The sequence below is a fragment of the Cynocephalus volans genome, chromosome 9 (assembly GCF_027409185.1).
Source record: "Cynocephalus volans isolate mCynVol1 chromosome 9, mCynVol1.pri, whole genome shotgun sequence".
Taxonomy (NCBI): domain Eukaryota; kingdom Metazoa; phylum Chordata; class Mammalia; order Dermoptera; family Cynocephalidae; genus Cynocephalus; species Cynocephalus volans.
The window spans coordinates 40,910,245-40,934,621 of record NC_084468.1 but is presented as its reverse complement, the minus strand read 5'-3'; the positions used below and the strand labels follow the sequence as shown (position 1 = coordinate 40,934,621).

At 33.8% G+C, this 24,377-nt stretch overlaps 1 protein-coding gene and 1 pseudogene across 2 annotated transcripts in view; both read left to right on the top strand.

Moving 5' to 3' along the window:
* GABRG1 (gamma-aminobutyric acid type A receptor subunit gamma1) overlaps positions 1-24,377 on the top strand; it is a 69,652-nt gene that overhangs the window by 28,513 nt on the left and 16,762 nt on the right. For both annotated transcript variants that reach the window (XM_063108012.1, XM_063108011.1), the window contains exons 3-5: positions 7,604-7,671; positions 21,442-21,662; positions 22,959-23,041. In XM_063108012.1, the coding sequence (XP_062964082.1) occupies positions 7,604-7,671; positions 21,442-21,662; positions 22,959-23,041 (372 nt within the window). The remainder of the gene's footprint in view (positions 1-7,603; positions 7,672-21,441; positions 21,663-22,958; positions 23,042-24,377) is intronic.
* LOC134385563 (eukaryotic translation initiation factor 3 subunit F-like) lies at positions 12,741-13,860 on the top strand (annotated as a pseudogene).

Here is a 24,377-nt window from a genome sequence, read left to right as displayed (position 1 = left end):
AAATGATGAATAACTCTAGGTAAAATTCAGAACAAAACAAATACCATCTTTCTGTGTTTTACACGGCAGTGCATTCCTGAAAAATTCTGGAATTCCTGAAAAACATACAAATACTTTGTGCTTATGTGCAAAAACTGTTGTCTTCTAGGCTCAGATCATAATGCACACTTTTTTTTTTTTGCATACATGAATGCTGGACAGGACGTTCAAAATCTTATTATATGAAGAACATTTTTTCAGTATATATGGCTGTTTTTGAATTTCAAGGACTTCATCCACTAAGTATTAGTAATGATCCCAATTTTTGTGACAACCTCAAATGGCTACCCCAAAATTTGCAAAATAACTCACATGGGTAGTGGCGTTCTCATTGAGAACCACTGCTAAGCTTTGTTCAGTGAATCTTTCTACAATGACAGAAATATTCTGTGATGCCAATTTTTGTAACTACTAACCACATATGGCTATTGAGTACTTGAAATTTGATTAGTAACTATAGGCTAATACATTTATAATTTATTTAAGTGTAATTAATTTCTATTTAAATTTAAATAGTTATATATATCTACTGGCCACAGTATGAGACAGTACAGTCCTTGTATACCTTTTCATCCATATGTATTCAAGTATCTATATATCCATATGTAACCTGAGAAGGATGATTGTGGAGGGTGGTTGACATTTCCTTGTTACTAAGGTCTAGGAAGAAATATCTGTACCCAAATGTGATATCTATCTTTGGATCAAGGACACTTGCTGTTTATTCTATGCAATAAGAACCTATTAGTCATAGTGATTTCCAAGTGTGTGTGTGACATGGGCCTGGAGGGTTTTTTTTGCTGGAAGATGTTTAATTATAAATTCAATTTCTTTAATAAATATAGGCTTTTTGTTAATCGGATTAATGTTTTCTTTTACGTCTTTTTTCAATTTCACTAACTTGTACCTTTGTTTTCATTTTTATTCATTTTGAAAAATTCTAATCATTTTCTTATAATTTCTTCCTAATTCATGGATTATTTTTAAATATGTTTCTTAATTCCTAAGTATTTTGGAGTTTTTAAAGACATCCTTTTTTGTTATTGATTTCTATTTCCACTTTGTTGTAGCCAGAGGATATACTTGTATTATTATTATTATTTTTTTTTTCATATTTTGTGGCCTTTTATTTATTTTTTTTAATTTTTTATATATATATATATTTTTTTAAATTTTATTTTGTCGATATACATTGTAGCTGATTATTGCTCCCCATCACCAAGACCTCCCTCCCTTTTCCTTCCCCCCCTCCCCCCCAACAATGTCCTTTCTGTTTGCTTGTCGTATCAACTTCAAATAATTGTGGTTGTTATATCTTCTTCCCCCCCCCCCCCCCCGGTTATGTGTGTGTGTGTGTGTGAATTTATATATTAATTTTTAGCTCCTACCAATAAGTGAGAACATGTGGTATTTCTCTTTCTGTGCCTGACTTGTTTCACTTAATATAATTCTCTCAAGGTCCATCCATGTTATTGCAAATGGCAGTATTTCATTCATTTTTATAGCTGAGTAGTATTCCGTTTTGTAGATGTACCACATTTTCCGTATCCACTCATCTGATGATGGGCATTTGGGCTGGTTCCAACTCTTGGCTATTGTAAAGAGTGCTGCGATAAACATTGGGGAACAGGTATACCTTCGACTTGATGATTTCCATTCCTCTGGGTATATTCCCAACAGTGGGATAGCTGGGTCGTATGGTAGATCTATCTGCAATTGTTTGAGGAACCTCCATACCATTTTCCATAGAGGCTGCACCATTTTGCAGTCCCACCAACAATGTATGAGAGTTCCTTTTTCTCCGCAGCCTCGCCAGCATTTATCGTTCAGAGTCTTTTGGATTTTAGCCATCCTAACTGGGGTTAGATGGTATCTCAATGTGGTTTTGATTTGCATTTCCCGGATGCTGAGTGATGTTGAGCATTTTTTCATATGTCTGTTGGCCATTTGTATATCTTCCTTAGAGAAATGCCTACTTAGCTCTTTTGCCCATTTTTTAATTGGGTTGCTTGTTTTCTTCTTGTAAAGTTGTTTGAGTTCCTTATATATTCGGGATATTAATCCTTTGTCAGATGTATATTTTGCCTCTCACCGTATACTAAAATCAACTCAAAATGGATTAAGGATTTAAATATACACCCTGAAACAATAAAACTTCTTAAAGAAAACATAGGAGAAACACTTCAGGAAATAGGACTGGGCACAGACTTCATGAATACGACCCCAAAAGCACGGGCAACCAAAGGAAAAATAAACAAATGGGATTATATCAAACTAAAAAGCTCTGCACAGCAAAAGAAACAATTAAAAGAGTTAAAAGACAACCAACAGAGTGGGAGAATATACTTGTATTATTTAAATCTTATATGAGTGTAAGCACAATACAACCATCAAAATCAGGAAGATAATATTGATACATTGCTACTATTGAATGCTCAGCCCCAATTTTCAATTCTCCCAAGAATGTATTTACAGAATGAGGATCCAGTTCAGAAATAGTCTTTACCTTTTTATTTTTTTATTTTTTGGCTTCACTGGTAAATTCTACTAAATACATGAGAAAGAAATAATAAAAATCTTGCACAAACTCTTTCAGAAAATAGAGGAAGAGGGATTCCCAACTCATTTTGCTAAACCAGCATAATACTTGATAACTAAATCAGACGGAAGCATTACAAGAAAAGAAAATTATTGACTAATATCTTTCCTGAATATATCAGTTGTGTGAAACTGTTGGTACCTCGAAGGAATCATTTGCAGATAGAAACAGTTGACTCCTTGAAGTAACTTTAGAAAAAGCTTGAAGCTCTGAGCACAGCTAGGTAAAAATAAATCTGTCATGGGCAAGGACTACAAGAAAACTCAAAGGCCATCAGTGTTTAAGAGTGTGCAAACAAGGTGGTTGCTTTCTTTCTTAGAGTTGCACTTATATCATTTGCAGACAATAATAAACTTTGTGTCATGAGATTATTTTTAGTTGAAATAAAATTTATATAACATAAAAAAGAAAAAGAAAGTCTGTATGTGATAACTGCAATATCTAGATCAGTGGGACTGTTTTTCTTTTTTTCAATGTTTATATATAGAATGATAAGAAAAGTCTATAAACCTTACTCTCAGAATTAGAGTTTTTAATTAACCCGAATTAACTTTAATACACAAAAGTAACTAAAAAGCTCTATAATATGCTAAATATACCTTAGAGAAATTGGAATAGGGTGACCAACAACTATGGTTATGATCAATTATGGAGAAAATATACATTTTAGTTTATATTTTCTAATTAATAAACCAATTACCCACCTCTGGAGTTGGCTCTCCTCAATTTTGTCTTAACTACCTGGAAACTGAACGTGAAAAATTTATTGATCTCACAGCTTTCCTTTTTTTAAAGTTTTTATTTTTTCTTCCTCTTCCTATTCTCTGGATATTCTTTACGTTGCTCTGAACCTCTATTCTTTCTATATACTTACCCCCACTGGGAGTTTATCTACTTATATTCTGGTGAACTACTTAAAGCAAAGTACTTAGAATCACAGCACAGAAAGAAGCCTTGCAAAAATAATCCAGTGTCATCCCTATCTGCCTTTAATTTTTAAAAAATGTAATTTGCTGTGGCGGTACACAGTTTTCTCACCATTGTTACATGTCACTACGAAAGAGATCTTTGATCTTCGTGTATATTCATGAACTAAACATAGTCTGTACCCCCTTTTAAGACATCATTTAATGAGCCAGGAATGACAATTCCCTTTTAGTTCCACTTTTCTAATTTTGAATTGAATTAAATGTGGTATTTTCTTTTTTGAACATCACTTAAGTCCTGCAACTGAGCAAACTTTGGACTGAGAAAATCATGGTGCTAAACAAGAGTACTATTCAATTTTCACAAAGTCGGTATTTTCAGTAATTTTAACCACAAGTATTGTTCATAGTATGAGTCAATCAAAGTGGCAATGAGTTATTATTAAGAAGTAATTACAGCTTTCTTTTTTTTCCTTCTTAACTATGTATTTTGGAGTATACAATCACTAGCAGCACTTTCGAAATTGATCTAAAATATTTTAGTTTAATTTTAGGCTTATTCTTCCTCGAGTTTTGGGGCTGGAGATTATAGGGCCAGATCAAATATCAACAACCCAAAGTTATAAAATGAGATACAAAATAATTTTTAAAAGATTCATAGTTTGAAAATATATATTTAACAATTATAATTGAGTATCTTCTTTATCAGTAACAGTGTTCTACATTGGATTTGCTGATATGATTTTTCTTTTGTGCCATCTCAGGTATACTTTTTTTATGTAGCTTATGAAATACCTCAGTGTCCCCAGAGCCATGTAGCTCAGGCTCCAATGGCAGAGTTAATAGTTTTCTAACATACATAAGTTCATCTTATAATTGGCTAAGAAATGTTATTAGGAAAACAGGATAGCTCACTCGTATCTAAAACTTTCTAAATTATAAACATAAAAAAGTATGTAAGCATATCCTGTAAATAAAAATGTCCTCAGGAATCATTTGTTTCTCAGTACATAGTGTTCAGCCCTGGTATTGTGCAATAAAAGCAGGCACTCAGTGTTTGTTGATTTATCAGTTTAACTGAAAAAATTTAATTATATAGGAGGGCTGTGTTGCTTATGGTAGTTATAATTGCTTATAACTGGTAATAAATATAGTTACAGATGGAACTAATAAACCTATTGTCTTGTTATTAATTGGCTTTCATGAAAACCATCTTGTAAATCTAGCTATAATTAGTTTAATTGTATTATATGTATTGGCTACAATTCATAGGTAGTCAGAAATAAATGGCAAATAGTTAAAGAAACTTATCTTAGAATTTACCACCCTAAGTTAAATGATAAAACCTTCTATAAATCATATGACCTACTTTTATGTAAGATATCTAATGGTTGGCTAGTAGGCTGAATTATATTTTCACGTATCGTATAGAACTAGAAACTTATAGTTTTGTGTACTGAAACTGTTTCTAACAGATCTCATTTCTTTTTTCTACTTGAGAAATATGTATACCATGTAATAAAATTTTTTGCTTTAGGGAAAACAAACTATGTAAATGATACATGTTTTTCTAAGTGTAAACATTTTTTAATTGTGAGAGATAAAAGCAAAAATTGTTTTAAAATTATATAGGCACTGTTTTGCAAAATGTCTCAAGTTTTCCATTAAAGTTTGGAAGCTTGAGGGCTCTGCCAAGCTTGAAAATGCCAAGACAGAAAGACTAGAGCTGGACAGATACTCAGACAGGCAGATTTGGCTATGTGTTACAGGAGGAGGTGCATCCTGCCAGGTTGCTCATAGCATCTGAATTATAAAAGTGATAAATACTAAGTGTATTAGTCCATTTCTGTTTCTCTTATGATAAAATACCTAGAACTCGGTAAGTCATAAAAAAACAAAATTTATTGCTTATGGTGTCAGAGGCTGGGAAGTACAAAGTCCAGGAAATGCTTATGGTGAGGGCCATCTTGGTGGCAACAATGGCACAGGGTTCTCACATTTCAGAAAATGTCAGAGCAGAGAGAGCAAGAGACAAACCTCTTCATTCACTCCCCCTTTAAAGCCATCAGAACCACACCCCTGATCACTGTTATTAATCCATTCACTGCAGCATGGTACTAGAGTCTAATAACCTCTTCAAGTCCCCACCTTTCAATTTTCATAATAAGATTTCCCACCTTCTTAACACAGTCCCAGTGGGGGTCAAGTTTTGGGGGAAGACTCAACCCAAGGTAATAGACCAGAAAGGGAAATCAGATAATCTTTAGAAAGGAAAACTGAGCAAATGTGATTAAAAACAAGTTGTGATAGCAGAGAAATTTTCAATCTGCAAGATGATTTTTCTGTTTCATTTCATTTGCTTTATCTCTATGTAATTTTTTATGAGATACGTGACAAATTTTCTTTGAATGTTTTTCTTCTTATCTACTTTGTGAACCCTTTATTCTACACCCATTCCTCAACAAGTATTTGCTAAATAAATAAATGTACCCTTTATATCTTATTTTGTGGTGGCGATGGGGAGAGTAAAAGAAACTATGTGAAAATGTTTTTTATAGCAAACAGAAAAACATATGAGTATAAATTATTATAATTATTGTACATCTCATTAAAGGTAGCCAAAATATCTGACAACTGTTGAAAGTCTCGTGGAGTATACCAGCATTTATAAGCACATGTACTTCACAGAGCCTAACCTTTTGGTATTGCACATAGAAGTGTTTAGCTTGGGAAAGACAGAAAACTTTTCCCAGGCTAAAGTCTCTGTTGTAGATAAAGAATTGTAACACAGCAAAACTGCTGGCTCTAAGGACAGATGTCCTTGGTGCACCTAAACCTAGTGATTGTTGCCATGACAAATATCTTACTGTTCTTTTTGTAGCCACCTACATTGCTTTTCTGTAACTTTCTTGCCTGGAGAGTGAAAATAGAGAGAGAACCTGATTCAGGGCTATTCCCAGGATCTTTCTTCTCTTGAAAGAATTATTCCTGGGGTAACCATTTTCGGGCCTCTCACTGCTCAGATGAAACGGGCTTTGAGTAATCCTTTGAGTCTCCATCACCCTGAGGGAGAGGTGACAAGTCTAAATCACAACCAAATATGGTACTATTGTGGATATTTGTTAATTATATTATTTGGTAAACATTTAAAAGGCGGACCCATGCTACACCTTTTGATATAATATCAAAATATTGTATGTGCCATTTGAAGACTCACTGTTAAAGCACTAATGGCTACATACAAAACACAGTAGGTTAGGTCCATAGAGATCTCTTTACAATATACTCTGTAAGAATTAAGTAAAGAGATGCTTTACACTGGAGCCAACTATAAACAACCTAAAGGAATATTGTAAAAAGGGAGGAAGGAAGAGGACATAAACAAGTTGTATTAGGCACCTTATACAAATCAGACCTGGAGGTACTTTCTAAACATACATTATGCCCTTTAATCCTCATAACTATACTTCGAGTTCCAGTATGTGCTGGCTTATACTGGTTCATAATAACCACTTACTGTATATTGCCCCAACTCTTTTGGTATCATTAAATCAGCCATTGTGGGAGTATTTACAACATGGAATTCAACAAAAACTATAAATCAGGACTTTTTTCCCCACATCTCAGACAGCAAGATTGTTAAACATTTACCGAAACACTACTGATACACATTAAAATTACAGACTATTTAGGCTCCAAAATCTATTCCAATCCTAAAATTCTGTGACTATTTCAGAACAATTTATATAGCAAAATTTTTATTTAATTAATTTGCTTAATTTTAGTGGATCATTTAGATATTTTTAATATTTTCAGGTTGTACACTGAAATTTTTTAGTTAAAAACATTGATTTTTAGTTATATAATTGATTTTCAAACTGAAAAGGAATTTGTGTTTTTATAATAGGTCATGTTTCTGTATTTCATAATGTGGAATATTTTATGATTGAAATGGTAAAATATTATTAGTTATTGACCTATTTAAAACTAAGATTTATAAACTTCCTCTGATTATGTCTTTGGCCATTCTATTTTGCAGTGAGGCCTACGGTAATTGAAACTGATGTTTATGTAAATAGCATTGGACCAGTTGATCCCATAAATATGGTGAGTAAGGAATATTAGAAATAGTTACTTGGCATAGAGATCTTGTGTCTAATAAAATGAATATGTGAGTAATTTCTTTCTTAATTAATTCATTTTTTAATTGATATATATTGATTTTTACATATTTATGGGGTATAGAGTTATATTTCAGTACATGTATACAATGTATGAAAAGCAAACAGGGTAATTAGCATATTCATCATTGCAAGTGTTTATCACTTCTCTGTGATGAGAACGTTTGAGTTTCTCTGTTTTAACCATTTGAGGACATACAATAAATTATTGTGAATTATAGTTGCCTATACTACTGTACAACACTAGAACTTATTTTTTTCCTTCTAGCTGTAATTTTTTATTCATTAACCAACCTCTCCCTATTCCCACTCCCACGCCCTTTCCCAACCTCTAGTAACCAGAGTTCTTATGTGAGTAATTTCTGGTAGCTAATTCCGAGTGATTTCAGCTCAACATGGGCAATTATGATGTTCCAGGTATGCTTGTATCTTAGAACTTGTAACCTGCTACTCCAGTGTGCTATGTTTGGTAGGAGTATGATAGAGCGTAAAACTTATCACTTGATCCATCAAGAGTAGATTTGTGAAGACATCTGAAGGGAGAAAATCAGAAGAACTGAGGGTAAAAGTCAGTCAGAGAAGGCAAAGTTCTTACTGGCAGAGAAAGCAGCATACACAAAGCCACAGAGGAATGAAACAGCATGATAAGATCAGGAAGAATTCTAGCAACTGATGCCAATGGTATATAAAATGTAAGGCAAGAAAATGAGGTTAAAGGGATGTTTAAGGGCCTTATTAAAGATGGACTTGTAAGCCATCATAATAGGACACATATTGTATTATGTATTGTATGAATTGTATCCCTTTGGATAAAAGAAATAATTGGAAGCCTTTCATCAGGAGAGTGTCACAGACATTTATATTAGTTCAATACATCACTCTTATAGTAGTATAAGAGGTTGATGTAAGAGGCCCAGTTTAGGGTTAGAGAGACCAGTTAAGAGATTGTTGAATTAGTTTTGGCAATAGATCTCCAAGGCTTTATTTACCTAGTGCCATAGCAATAGAGCTGGAGAAGACAATAGCACATTTAAGAAATATTAGATAGGTGATATTTTCAGAATTCGGTGACTCATCAGTTGCACACAGGCTGATTCCAAGGTATAAAGATAGAGAGACTTTGCAGGTATTTGAGATAGAGAATAGATTCATATGTGTCCAAATGCTAAGGGAGCATTCAGGAGGAGGTATCCAACAGTGATTTGCCTTACATGCCCGCTGCTCAGGGAAGATGTTAGGAATGGATATGGACATATATCAGGAAGGGAAAGGGGACAAGCAGCATATGATGTAGCATAAAAACTCAGGAATATGTAATATGATATGTTAAAAGAAAAATTTTAAACAAATTGAATTTAACAGAGTTTAATTGAGGCAGCCACTAGAAGCAGAATATATTCAGAGGTACTCCAGGGTTACCACATGGTTGGCTAAGATTTATAGGCAGAGAAGGGAAAGTAGAATATAGAGAATACGGAAGTGAGGTACAGAAACATCTTGATTGATTATAGTTGGGCTTAGCCTTATTCAGAAATGCTTTGAACAGTTGGCTGCCTGTAATTGGCTGAGACTTGGCTACTTGTTACAAGAGTAGGTTCCAGTCTGTTTACACATTAAGTTAGGTTACAGTTCACTATGTCTAAAGAAACCTTTAGGCCAAATTTAATTTCATAATTCCCCTCTTTTGTTCAACCTCTCAATTTTGAGAAGTTGACCAAAACTTTAGGCAACATCATTCTCTGTTATCATTGTAAGTGGACTTATTTGGTCTCAAATTCCACTGGGAAATAACAGAACAGGGTATTTTATAAGGTAGGATTAAGGAAACAGAACAATAGAGACCAAAGCTGATTAGCATCAGGTTACTTTTTCATAAAGATAAGAGCTGGGGGGACTTTCTTGTGATGGAATCTCCTGTTTTCAGGAGGAAAAAAAAATTGGTCTGTTTTGGTATCTATCTGCTTCTTAAAGTTTCACTTTGATTATGTGGCATTTAACATTAGTGATTACATTTTCTAATTTGTTGGGGATTAGTACAGGAGTCCAGTCCATAACAATGGTCTCCCATGATTTTGTTCAGCAGATCCAAGGGAATATTCAGATTAAGAACACATGTCTGAGGACCAGATAGTGTAGTGACATCAATGTATATAAAGTATAGGTGGAAGAAAGATAAGCACAGAAAAGGGGCATACTCAGGAAAGCTAGAGAGGTAAGAGAAGAACCAGAAGATGGTGATATTATATAACTTGAGGGATTAAAGAAAATAAAGAAGGTGGGAAAAATAATGAATTAAAAATACACATGAGAATCCAGTAAGAAATGGTTTGAATTTGGCCCATTTGGTGTTTGCAATTAGCTGGAGTGTTTATCTCTATTAGATGAAATTCAGTGGAGTGGTGAAAGTAGGAAAGAGATAAAAGGTGAATTGTCCATTTCTCTTTCATCTTCAAAATTGGTCCCTTATCTAAACTTATTTCTACAGAGCACTGAAGACATATATGGATCCTGCAGGGATAGTCGTGCAATCATGTACTGGCTTCAGGGTGCTGGGGAGTGAGTGGAATATAGATTTAATTTTATGAACTATTATTTTGAGAAACTTGGCTTGTAAGAAGATGAGGTAAGAGTATGGGAGTAGAGAAGGTAGAGAGAGGATAAGAGAAGTAAGGGACAGAGAGAGAATATGAGAATATGTCAAGGGAAGGCCATTTAGGATGAAGAATGATAAAGTGTGGTATGCAGGCTTTTTCTTTTAAACATAGAATAAATAGTGTTTTATTTCTATGTAAAGAATACAATTAACATAACCAATAGGTGTCATTAATGTACCATTTCAAACCCTAATAATCCCATTTTTGCTAGTCAAACTACTGGATTCTATTTAATGGGCTCAATAATGTGTTATGTTTATCTCCTTTGATTTTGCTATTGGTATTAGTCTGCTAGGTTTGACATAAAAAAGGATCACAGACTGGGTGACTTAAACAACAGAAATTCATTTCTCACAATAGTGGAGGCTTAGAAGTCTAAGCTCCAGGGCTGGCTGGTTTGGTTTCTTCCTATGCCTCTCACTGGCTGGCAAATGGCCATCTTGCCACTGTGTCTTCACATGGTCCTTACTCTATGATTGTGCACCCCTGGTGTCTCTTTGTTTATCCAAATTTTTTTCTTTTTATCACAAGTCAGATTGCATTAGGGCCCACCCTAGAGGCCTCGTTTTAACCTAATTATCTCTTTAAAGACCTACTTCAAATATAGTCACATTCTGAGGTACTGAGATTTTCAACATATGAATTTTAGGAGTAACACAATTCAGCCCATAACACAGTCAAAGGAAATTCTCTAACACTTTGCTGATTTTCTTTCTCGCTTCATTTACTCAACATTATAACAGTCAAATTATCTCTTTGCTACTGACCCTAACCATTTTATAGCTGAAGAACTATCATAATAAACCTAACAAATCCCTATGGTAGTACAGCCACACTCGGTTTTTCTCTTACGCAATAGATGTTTGCATGACTGTCATTAACTTTCACAGCTGTCTGTACTGATTACTGTAGTGACAGCATTTTGGCCACATGTAACTGACATCTTTGTCATGTTAATGCAAACAAATATGAACTGGCTGTGGAAAAATTGAATTTGAGAGGATAGTGAGATGTCCAGGTAGACTGTTCTAGAAGTTAGTCTTAAATTAAGGGGCTAACACTCCGTGGAAATTTGGGGCTAGAGCCAAATCTTTGTCAGGAATTAAAAACCTGTGTGAGATGGGAAAAACAACCTTTAAGTGAAGAGAAAAGAAAAAAGAAATGAATATCAGAGCTTACGGAAAATATACATTTAAGGACCTGAGAGATGAAGCTGAGGTAGTAAATAAAACAGCAAGGTTGGTAAGAAAATGAAGATAAACAGTGTCACAGAAACCAAGGGAAGAAAGTTCTAATGAGTTTTTTCTATTAGCTCTGCCTAAAGCAAATTTCCGTACAACCAGTAGATTTTTGTAAGGAGAAAACATTTTATATACCTGCGTGTGATAGTGTTAAATGTTTAACATTATGCAAATATGAGATTTCATAAAGGAATACATTACTAAAATGTTAATCTTTTTCTTTAGGAGAATTTCATAATGTTCACTTTGTAAGTAACAGTGAGCATATGAAAAAGTCTGTTTTTACTTGAATTGCTTATTTTTTTTGTTTTGAGCGTTTGTTTTAAATTTACATAAATTTATTAAACAAAAAAGATGGTCATTTAAAAAAGAGAAACAGGATTCAAGTCTGCATCAGTATTCTAGAAACACTTTGACAAGCATGGCTACCAAGAGACTTCTATGATCATGTTCCTATACAAAAGATTCATGGGATTAAAGATTTAGATTTCTCAGTGGGGCAAATTATACACTTGTAACCTTGGAAAGTGATGTTTTTTTAAAAAGCAATTTAAATAAAATTGTTATTGAAACTAGTGAGGCTGAAACAAGTAAAACAAAACCAAACAAAAAACTCCATGAGTTTATTTTAAAAAAGCATTGTTATACTAGTGATTAATAAGAAACAGCTTATGTAGAAGACTATTTTAACTACACAATGCAGGAAAATTAGAATTCATTTTTCATAAAATGAACAAAATTGCTTTGAATGTGGATAACTGCAAGCAGTTAATATTTTGCTATTTTATGAGATTACATTCAAAAATTGTATAAAGGTACATATATTAGTTAAATGTTAACAACCAAAATTCCGTTAAATGTGTGAACACATATATACACACACATGTTCTCATTAGTGTTGAATTTGGAGAGCTAGTATTTAGAGAGATGGTAGCCTACATGATTCAGTTTGATGAATACAGCACAAATTTTCCCATCTATAGAGATTAACTCCAACATGTATTTAAATGCCCTACAGTTCTGCTATTAGTTATCAATTACTTTGTATATCGAGGATCTTTTTCTTCCTTCCTTCCCTCCCTCCCTCCCTCCCTCCCTCCCTCCCTCCCTCCCTCCCTCCCTCCCTCCCTCCCTCCCTCCCTTCCTCCCTTCCTTCCTCCCTTCCTTCCTTCCTTCCTTCCTTCCTTCCTTCCTTCCTTCCTTCCTTCCTTCCTTTTCTTTCTTGTCTAGAGCATACCAACACCTTCTGGAAGGGATAGAAACATAAGCCAAGGTTTTCCAAACCTTCATAACCCCAAACTATAATAAAAAAAAAAAAAGGCAATTTTTTTCTTTACAAGAAGAATTTGGGCCAGACCCCAGCCTGAGCGCAAGCCCCAGTGCAGACCAAAGTGCCTGGTCTGGCTCTCCCAGGGCCTTTCCCTGGCAGCTGCATGGTCAGGCCTGTCAGTTTGGCCTCCACTGTGGATAGCTACGAGCTATGCAATAGGGTGCTGCTGGAGGTAATCAGGCTCTGCTGGGAACTGTTGACAAGCACTCAGTGGAGGTCACCAACTGCTTTTCTGTACCACAGAATGAGTCAGAAGATGAAGTGACTGTTCACATAAAATTTGATAAGAACATGTATGGATTGCACAAAAAAGTCTCTCCAAATGAGCTCATCCTGGGCTAGTATGCTACAGGCCATAACATCATAGAGCACTGTGAATTGATCCATGAGTACTACAGCCAGGAAGCCCCCAACCCCATTCACCTCACTGTGGACACAGGTCTCAAAAATGGCTGCATGAGCTTATGCTAGCACTTTAATGGGTTTCCCTGGGAGGACCATGGGAGTGATGTACAACCATGAACATTTAAATATGTATATCATGACACTGAGTGCATTGGAGTTAATCTGATCATAAAGACTTGTTTTAGCCCCAGTGATTGACTGGATTCTCAAGTGACTTGCAGCAAGTAGGAGGGGCATCAGCTCATAACCCAGATGTCCTGAGCACAGTGTTATAGTATGGAGAGGATGTACTGTCTGGAAAGGTGTCAGCTGACAATACTGTGGGCTGTTTCTTGATGATCTTGGTTAACCAAGTGCCCCAAATAGTTCCTGAAGACTTAGAGTCCGTGATCAATAACAACATTGATGACCTGCTGATGATGATTTAACTGGCCAATCTCATGCAGTCACAGATTACTCTCAGTGAGAAACTTGTAAACCTGTGAATGGGCCCCAAGCAGCACTCCTGCCAGTCTATATCTCAACCCTAGGACTCAGACTGAAGTGAAGGAGAAATTATTTCTTTGTGGTCTTGAATCACATTGAGTCAGTCAACTGCTGTGACTCTAAATTAACATAGCCTACCTTTGGTATATGAAAACAAAACAAACAAAAATCCCAAAGAACAAAGTTGGAGGCATCACACTTCCTGATTTCAAAATATACCATAAAGCTATAGTAAACAAAACAGCATGGTACTGACATAAAAATAGACAAATGGACCAGTGGAACAGGTTAGACAGCCCAGAAATAAACCCACACACTTAGAGATGACTGATTTTTGACAAAGGCAGCAAGAATATAAAGTGGGAAAGGGACAGCATCTTCAGTAAGTGGTGCTGGGAAAACTGAATATCCACATGCAGAATATTGAAACTAGACCCCTGTGTCTCATACACAAAATTAACACAAAATGGATTAAAAATGTGAAACTATGAAACTTCTAAAAGAAAACTTATGGGAAAAGCTACAAGAAATGGGAGTGGGCAGCACCCTTTTGGACAAGACTACAAAGGCACAAGCAACTAAAGCAAAAGTACATAAGTGGGACTACCTCAAACTATAAAGCTTTTGCGCAGCAAGGAACACTATCAACAAAGTGGAAGGACAACATACAAAATGGGAGACAGTGTTTGCAAACTACACGTCAGACAGGTACTAATATCCAGAAAATATAAAGAATTCTAACAACTCAATATCAAAAAGACACCTGCACTCCCACGTTCATTGCAACACTATTAACAATAGCTAAGAGATAGAATCAACCTAAATGTCCATCAGTGGATGAATGCATAAAAAAATTGTGGTATATGTACACAATGGAATATACTATTCAGCTATAAAAAAAATGATATCCCCTCATTGCAGCAAGTTAGATGGAACTGGAAATCATTTTGAGTGAAATAAGTCAGACATAATAAGACAGATACTACATGGTCTTACTCATATGTGGAATCTAAAACAAACAAACAAACAAGAAAATGGAAAAAGTGGTTCTTAGGTTCTCATAGAAGTAGAAAGTAGAATAATGGTTACCAGAGGCTGGAGGGTGAGGGTGGACAGGGGGAGAAGTGCTGGACTAACGGGTACAAAACTATGCTATCTACCCTAAGCAAATCATTGTGAAGTATATGCATGTATTGAAATAACACACTGTACCCACAAAAATGTACAAGTAGATGTTAAAATTAAAAAAAAAAAATCTGTAGTGGGGAAGTAGTTTGAGCGTAAGTATATGTTTCCTATCATATTGTGTTTCATACTTAAAAATCATGCTCTAGGCAGGTTTATTCATTTATTCATTTATTCATTCAAATATCCCACAGTGATAACAAGGATACAAATACCATTAAAATAAAAAACATAGTGAAATAAAGACAAACACGCAGGTATGGAATAAGTTACCAAAACCAGTAATTGTGAAAATAAGAACTTCATTTCTCTGCTTTAAATTTTGTGCCTCATGTGGATGCCCTATGTTATAGTGAAGAGGTTAGAATTGAGGTCAGAATTTCTCACATACTGTATAATCTTGGAAAATTACTCTCTTGTATCTTGATTAGAATGGGGGAAATCAGGAGAGAATCAGAAGATAGAATGTGAAAATGGAATAATCATTGGGCAAAAACAATTTGACGGACTCTAGAAAACAAATAAGATTGCTGTGGAGGAAATTACATTTAGCTTTCTCTGCTTAAATGAAAGACTACCAAATGTTCATTAGAATTGAATTAAGTAAATATTTCTAATTTGTTAAAAATAATAGGTTCAGTAATTTCATGTTTTTGGATAATTGTTTTTAAAATTATATCATGGGCATATGAAAACTCTTGACATAAACTAAATTCATGAAATGCATTACTGTTTTGCCTGATTGCTAGATTTTAAATTAAAACTACATTATCTTAACTATATCTAAATTCTCTCAGATATTAGTACTTTTACCAAGAATTGCTCCACTTAAAGTCAATATTGAATTTTGGCAAAGATGTACTAGGTTTAAAAGTTTAAAATATAAGATAAATACACTTATATCTTACTAAGTTTAATGGCTCATTGCCCATCCCAAACTACTGTTCTGATGGTTTTTTAGTCTTTATTTTCTTGGACCTCCTCTGAAAAGCTCTTATGCCTTCAGTGTAGATTACTTCTCTCCAGATTTCATGCTCATTTGGTTCAAGCTCAGAGTGCAGAGAAATAAAGAGACAAGAACCATAGACAATGTGTAACATTACATTCACTCAATAGAGAAATATGGAGCAAACTTCACCAAGAGGCAGAGTAAGAGATGAGACAAAATGACGAGTATAGATTTATGAAGAAAACATGAGATGGAGGAATGTTTCTTCCTATGACAATAATTTTTCATTTTCCCTTTTCTAGAAAAGAAACAAATGAATAATTTTTGTTAAGGCTCCTTGAATCCATGAATCTCCCTACATACTGTTATAGCTCTGTCATGGTTAATGTTATGTGTCAACTTGTCTAGGCTATGGTACCCTGATATTTGGCCAAACACCAGTCTGGATGTTGCTGTGAAGGTATTTTTCAGATGTGATTTACATTTCAATCAGTAGACTTTGAGTAGAGCAGGTTATTCTCTATAATGTGGCTGGGCCTCATCCAATCAGATGAAGGCTTAAAAGACTAAGACCCCTTGAGGAAGAGGGGATTCTGCCTCGAGACTGCCTTTGGACTCAAGACTAAAACATTAGCTCTTCCTCGGTTCTCCAGCTACCAGCCTGCCCTGCAGACTTTGGACATGCCAGCCCCCACAATATCAAATGAGCCAGTTCCTTAAATTAAATCCAACTATATTCTCTCATCATCATCATCATCATCATCAATCATCTATTGTCTGTCTATCCATTCACCCATCTGTTCATCTGTCCTATTTTTTATGTTTCTCTGGAGAATCCTGGCTAATAAAAGCTCACCTAAGATTAGGGTACATAATGTGAATATACCTGGAAGCGGACCCTGTCCTCTCTATTATATTATAAATTACTTAAGAGCTGGGAATAATTTATTATTTATTTGTCTCCTTTATAGGGCTTAGCTGTTTTTCGATTATACTAAATTTGATGTTTTACTCTTTTAGACTGTGTATAGAATATTATAGAATATTCAGTAGGAAATGTATGATAAGAATTATGTATGATAAACAGATGAAGTATTAGGACTTTCAGTTCATAATTCACATTTCAGTTCATAATTCTCATTTTAGCAATGTATGGGTTCAGAGTTATGTCTAGGTTTTGAGGTCAATTACTAAAAATTGGTAATTTTACATAAAGTTGCCCAAAATTCTTCCAGATGGAGAAGACCCTGTCTGTGTATTTGAGGAATTCGCATTCCTTGACATACAGAAAGTACACAACATTGTATTATATATGGCTTGCATTTTTTAATTTTCTTATTACACTCTGCATTTTACTGCCTCTTTGTACCCCTCTCCCATACTTATTAATTGACCCCAGAATGTATCTAGATGTTCCTGTGTGTTCAGATTAAATACAACTTCCCTCATGAAGTCTTCCTTAATTTCCTCTTAGATGAAAATAATCTCTATTATTTTTATTTCACTTCTTCTTACCTCTCCTATGTTTTATTAATTTCCAATTTTTATTATGTATACATTCATAACAAGATAGTTCATTTTCATCTTATAAACAGTACAATATAGAAGTAACTAGAACTGAAAAAAAATATTTGCTAAAATAGTTCATTGATTAGTGCACATGATGTTGTATGCCTTTGAAAATCTACATTCATAGACATAAAAATAAGCTCAAAGGATAAGAAGTTGAATCCAGGATTCATGTCTATTTTTTGAATCTCTCTCAATGTATCGTAGGATGACTTCAGTGATTTAAGCAGCTGACATAACGTCTTTGTTTCTTATTAATTTTTCCATTTGAAAATAGAATAACTCTGAGTTTATAACTTATCTCATTGTAATAGTATAAAGAAGCCGGTGCTTTTACAGAAATTGAGCAAAATGGAGCTGATCACTATGAACTTTTGCCATCAAAGCTCTTTGTGCTATGAATTAGCTGCAGTTGTATCTTTTCTCTATGTGTGTATAGCTCTGGCATCTAATTTACTGCTAACCATGATTTAGCCCACCAATCCTTTTTAGCTATGTGATTGGAAAGTTTAGGGAGAAATTAATGTCAATGTGTGAATAACAGATAAGGATCAACCAAATTTCATGGAGAAATTATGCATCTGGGTTAATTGCTTGGGTGAGTCTTGCATTTTGTGTGAAATTTATCCCATACTAGGAAGACAGTAATACTGAATTAGTTGGTACTTTAAAAAGTGAGATGCAGTGCATAGTTGCAAAGCTGACAATGAAGTATAAGACTACACTACACACTTTCATCAATTATGGTCTGATATGATTGTCATAAATCAGGATGGCTCGCTTCTTCATGTTTATTCATTAATGTTGTGTTAGCTAACTTGCAAGGAGGTACGGTAGATCACAAAATGTATGTTGTATCTCAAATGTTAAATGCACTGCTCCTTATTTCAAAATGTTTATCCTAAAAGCTATTGTATCTGTTGTTCTGAGTGAATGGTAGTTGTGTTTTATGTTTTCTTTGCTTATTTATTATGCAGATAATTATAACCTCTAAGCAGGAACATGAAGTACAAGAACACAGTTTGAACATTTTCTGGAAATTACACTGATACAAATGAGTAAATGAAATTGGATTTTTTGATTACATATAAAATAGCACAGACTTTAATGACTTTCTTATCTCTGAAGCATTTATCAAGGATTAGCAATTTAAAAGGGCTTGGGAGTATTAGCCTCTGCAAAGAGCTTGGGAAGGATGGGTTATCAAGACACAGACTTCTCACCTTGATTATAGATTGAGAGAACAATTGTGAGTAGAAAACTTTTCACATTTCCTCAAGATTCTCTGCTTAGGAACATTTGATGCCTTGGAAATCATAACCCTTCCACCAGTGATTAGCACTTTTAGAATGAGGTATTCTAAAGAAGGTTCTGCCAATTGGTAAGCAGAATTCACAGCTGCTTGCAAAACTCCACCCCTAGACAAATTGGTTCTCAACTGCCACCTTTAATGCCTTTTGGAATACTGCCGCCCAGTTTACCTACCTAGTAGTATGAGGTTCCTTTTACCAGTGTTGGATATTTGACAAGCCAAAATCCCAGCTGATATCTCAAACAGTTTCTGCTGTTTTATCCCACACAATGAAATTCCAGCAAATAACTTAGACTAAATATTCTTTTCAGAGTCTAACATAGAATGAGTATGAGCCTTCTTTCTATTTGCATTTACCATTGAAAGCAGAAACGATGATGCCATTAGCAGAGGTTGCACTGTTAGGCTCTGAACAGTTAATCATTTGTGTCAGGTGAAGAAGCTGTTTGAATAAGTCATAATTGATTCCAAAGAAAAGACATCTGGCCTGAGAAGCAGGAGGCCAGAACAGGGATTAAAGATAACTTTAGTGAAGTTCTCCAAGAATTTTCCACAAGGTTCACGGAGGTGGTACACCAGTGATATTGTACACAAGGGTCCATTGGCCCTCCAAAATACATGCTCATATCATGTACCACTCAATTGTTATTATTCCATAAAATGATTAAGCATCTTTGGCATAAATAATGCTTCATTATTATGTATTATGGGATTTATTTTCCATTATGACTCAGTGGGAGTCATAACACCTAATGCATCAGCAAGATTGTGGCTATGGAATTTATAAGGTTTACCTGGTTGCAGAAGTACTTTAAGCCTGTATTCCACAGCACAGTTTGATTCTGTGCCATCTCATACATAGTTGCAAAAAGCAAAATTTTAAGTGTCTTCCTCTCTAGTATGGCAACCAAGATTATGTGAAGAGAGTATCGATGTAAGAGAGTATTGATGCAGTGTCATGATGCAAGTATTTTTGCACCAAGGACTTTATGTCTTCACATCATGGAAAACAATGACTGGTGTACACTAGATGCTAACTATATGGGTAGATTATTAAATGATCACACATTATTACATAATTACATGGATAAATTGTTTATAATTTATTTATTTATCCCTATTTATAATAATAATTATATATATATATATATCTTAATTCCTTTATAAAACATACATCTCCTACTCAGTTACATACTAGCTGGACCATTGTTGGATTTTATATAATTATTCATTTGTATGTGCTTTTCTGAAATTGCAATGTTGCTCATCCAAAATATAAAAAATGAGATTTCTCTCTCAGTTTATCTCTATATTCCAGCTAAGCAAATTGTAGTTATAAATATTCTGCCTGGAAACTAGGTTTTGATCCAACTTCCCTATTAATAAGTTGACTCCTAGTCTGTTTACTTCTTAGTCTCCCTGACATTTTATTCCAATTTTTCATTCATTAGTCAGACTCCTAATTATACTTCCATTTCTCATGTTAAATATTTTCCTTCAGGTAAATTGGCTAATTGCTAATATTACATCACGTGCAGGCTACCAATCTCCCCCACCATATGTAACTCACATAATACTTTACATTTTTCAATTGACTTTTCTTCCTCTTTTAATATCAAAGTCACACATATATTTTCACTTCCTTTCCTCCACTGCATTGATTATTGCTGCATTCCTGTTCATCAATTTTTTCAAATAAATTTTAGTGCTTATAATATGGCAGGCATTTTGTCAGGATTCAAAGGTAGGTAATACCTAATTAGCTATTCCTGAAAGTTCTTCATAATCATCCATATTTACAGTTACTTGCTGATTATGAACAAACCCTTTGTTTTACTCTGATCTTGGAATGCATCAGTCCTCATTATGACCATTATTATACGTGGTGGCTCAGTTTCCATATCAGCTGTTTATTAGCTCTGTGATGTGGGGAAAATTATTTCACTTCTCTATTGCTCACTACATGTTACTAAAAAATAAAGATTATTTCACAGGATTATAGTAAGGATTTAGAGACATGATATATGAGAAAACTCAACTGTTTGGCATGTTATAATTGCTCAATAAGTTTGTTTGTAGTTACTTTAAACTATTTAAAAACAGTGGATATAGATAATTGGAATTAATTTTTCAGACAAAGGACAATGTAAGGGCTTTTACATAAGTTGGTGGAAATTCACATCTTGATTTTGTAATTCCTTAAGCACCACATAAATATCAAAAAAATTAATTAATTGTTAACATTAAGATAATTTTCTTTTGTATTTAATGGCTATATCCACATACCATAAAATCTTGAATAAAATTTACAAAAAAAGGGAAAAAAAAGAAAGCTGCACTGGGCAGCAGTAATTACTGGAAATCTCAATTTTATTTTACATGACTCATGTAAAGAATTAAAAAGAAAAGTTAAGATGATGGCATTTCTGTATACTCAAAAGGCTGAGATTAAGTGCTGTTTACTTGCAGGAACTTTTTAATATAAAAATTCAAACTTTTGAGGACAACATCTAAAATAGTGGCTTTAATAACATGTGGTAAACTCTTCTTTTTTTTATCTTTCAGGAATATACAATAGATATAATTTTTGCCCAAACCTGGTTTGACAGTCGTTTAAAATTTAACAGTACCATGAAAGTGCTTATGCTTAACAGTAATATGGTTGGAAAAATTTGGATTCCTGACACTTTCTTCAGAAACTCAAGAAAATCTGATGCTCACTGGATAACAACTCCTAATCGTCTACTTCGAATTTGGAATGATGGACGAGTTCTATATACTCTAAGGTAGTATTGTTTTAAAAATTTGTAGTTGCTCTAATTTATTTCCCTTACTAATATCTCATCAGCTCCTAATTTTTTTCTTTTTCAAAGTTGCAAAGTAAAAAATATGGAACTCCTTTCATCCTCTAAAATTTAAAATGATGAGGTATTTTGGCAATACCTTTTAAAGCTCAGAATTACTTTTATGTGAAAAGGACTAAAAGCCAAAAAAAAAAAAAAAAAAAAAAAAAAAAAACTTTGATTTTCCCTGTTTGAAGCAGAAGAGGTTATAGAGTGAACGTTATGGTTTTTTAACTTATAATGGAGATGATTGAGATTTTCTCTAGATGCCCATCCTGCTATAAAATTTTATAGTACTCTGATTTTCAGCAGTGTAGTAAAGCATCACTAAAAAAGGATTAAATGAAGGTTGATGTATGAGGTTCAAGTTTATCTAATTCATTGCCTTGAACATGTCTGCTTAATAAGAATCATCTTTAATGGAAAGATATTCATAATAAATTAAGAGAAAAAAATCGCAATACTTAACCATAAACTCTCTGTTAATCTGGTGTGTGTGTACACATGTGTGTGCTTGCATATGTTTGTCAAGATCCTGAAGTATGAAGTTTTAAATGTAAATGCAGAGATCACATTAGAAAGTCTAAAGAGGTGACTTAGTTGCTTGCAGAGGAAAATGTTAAAATTTTTGAAATGTTAGCAAATTTTACTGAGATAAGGGAGACTTTATTTGGCAAACAATTTGCAAATGGGGACAGGCAGCAAAATGAAAACGGGCTCCTCCAGAATAAAGAAAGAGACAGTTTTATATAGCAAAAAGTACTGTCTGGGTTCCTACTCAGGTCCTCTATGCAAATGAGAGATTCAAGCTTGTTCAGTCCTGATTGATTCGGCAGTTCTGGCCAGTTAAGACTTGATAACTTACAGTCCATTGATTAAGTTCAGGTTATGGCAGTTGACCAAAGGCATAAACAGAGAATAGGTAGTTTGTGGAAGTCCCAAACAGGGTCCGTGTGTAATCTCTAGTTAGCAAATGGTTACCTGGCTCCAGTTTGAATTTAAAACCAGTTAGACACTTCAAGATCCATCTTGAAGGACTGGTTCTTTCAAGGTTCACAACACTCATTTATGAATGTTGTAATATTACCATTTAAGACTGATAATTTAGAATTATTATTATGTTCTAATAAGTCACGATCTATTACTGTAGGCCAAAATAATGTTTTAAAATCAGACAAGATATTTTTAATGCTTAAAAATATTTCCCTTTATTTAATGCTTATTTTTCCTTATAAATAGATTGACAATTAATGCAGAATGTTACCTTCAGCTTCATAACTTTCCTATGGATGAACATTCCTGTCCACTGGAATTTTCAAGCTGTAAGTGATAGGATACTTGATAATTTTGTAGAATTTTAGCCACAGACTCTGTTTATTTAAAAATGTAAATGAATTGAAATAAAATACAGTTTTCAGAAGCATGGATTATATTCAACTCTCTCCGATATAATAATTACAAGTAATGTATTTGTTTCTTGCTTTTAAACTAAAAAGTGACAATAAATGTGTAGGGAATGTATATGTTTTATTAAATCATTTTTTACAACTTTTGGTTTTATTGAAATGCACTTTTCTTATTTTGCTTAAATTAAGATAAGTTTGCATTGAAATGTTTTTGGGCAGCCATGAATAAAAAGTTGATTCAAATTATATTCATCTTCCTGGAGGTAAGTTTTAACTTTATTACATCAGGTTTTAAAATACGTTTTATATAATGGTTGGGTGAAGAGTATTACTACGTAAATAGCAACTATTTGAAAAGACTTTAATGATTTGGAAAAACCAATGTGTATTTAACTTATAAATTTGTTTCAATTTTCAATTTAAAAATATGAACACAGAGAAGTGGTTAGAGCTAGCCAAATAATTGGAATATAAAAATTTAGTATTTTCTTCCAAGGAAATAGTGTAATCTTCTTATAGCAATAGTAATTGTATTTCATATTTACTAATGTATTTATCCTTACATATGTTTTTATAAAATATTTTTCTAGATAACATATAATTAAACAAGTCTTAAAAACATGTAATTTTTAAAAAATGTTATTGCTTATATCCACAAATTGTGTTATTTCCCTCTTTTGAAATTTGATTGGTTTTCATAGATCACACACTAGAATTTATTTTCAGTAGAGTGTAATAAAACTATTTATTCATAAGGGTCAACATGCTTCTTCACTTACTAAATCCTCTGATATTTCTCATTGCCCTTTATTCTCTTTTGATTCTCTAGTGATTCTCTTGAATTTTCTTAAAGATTTTTGCCTCATTAAAACATCCTTTTATGTTAATGATCTCATATCTCACTGCTTTGGTTTTCAAACATTAACTTCTTAATAAATAAAACAGCCAAATCACAAAAAGCCTTGATTAATAGGAATACTTCAGGAGTAATGCAAATATTTGAAGAATGTAGTATTTATTGTACTTTCCTTTAGATGCCGTTCCTCAGTGTTAGTGTGACATCTCTTTGGCTTTGATTAACATTATTGGGAATTAATAATCTGTCTTTGTGAATGCATTTGGTTGCCAATAATAAATATAATAATCATACCTATTTTCAGGCATTCTCTACAGGTCCATAAGAGAATTAAGCCTTCTACACCAAATATTTCACAACAAATATGTGTATAGGAATTCATTACAGCCCCAGTTT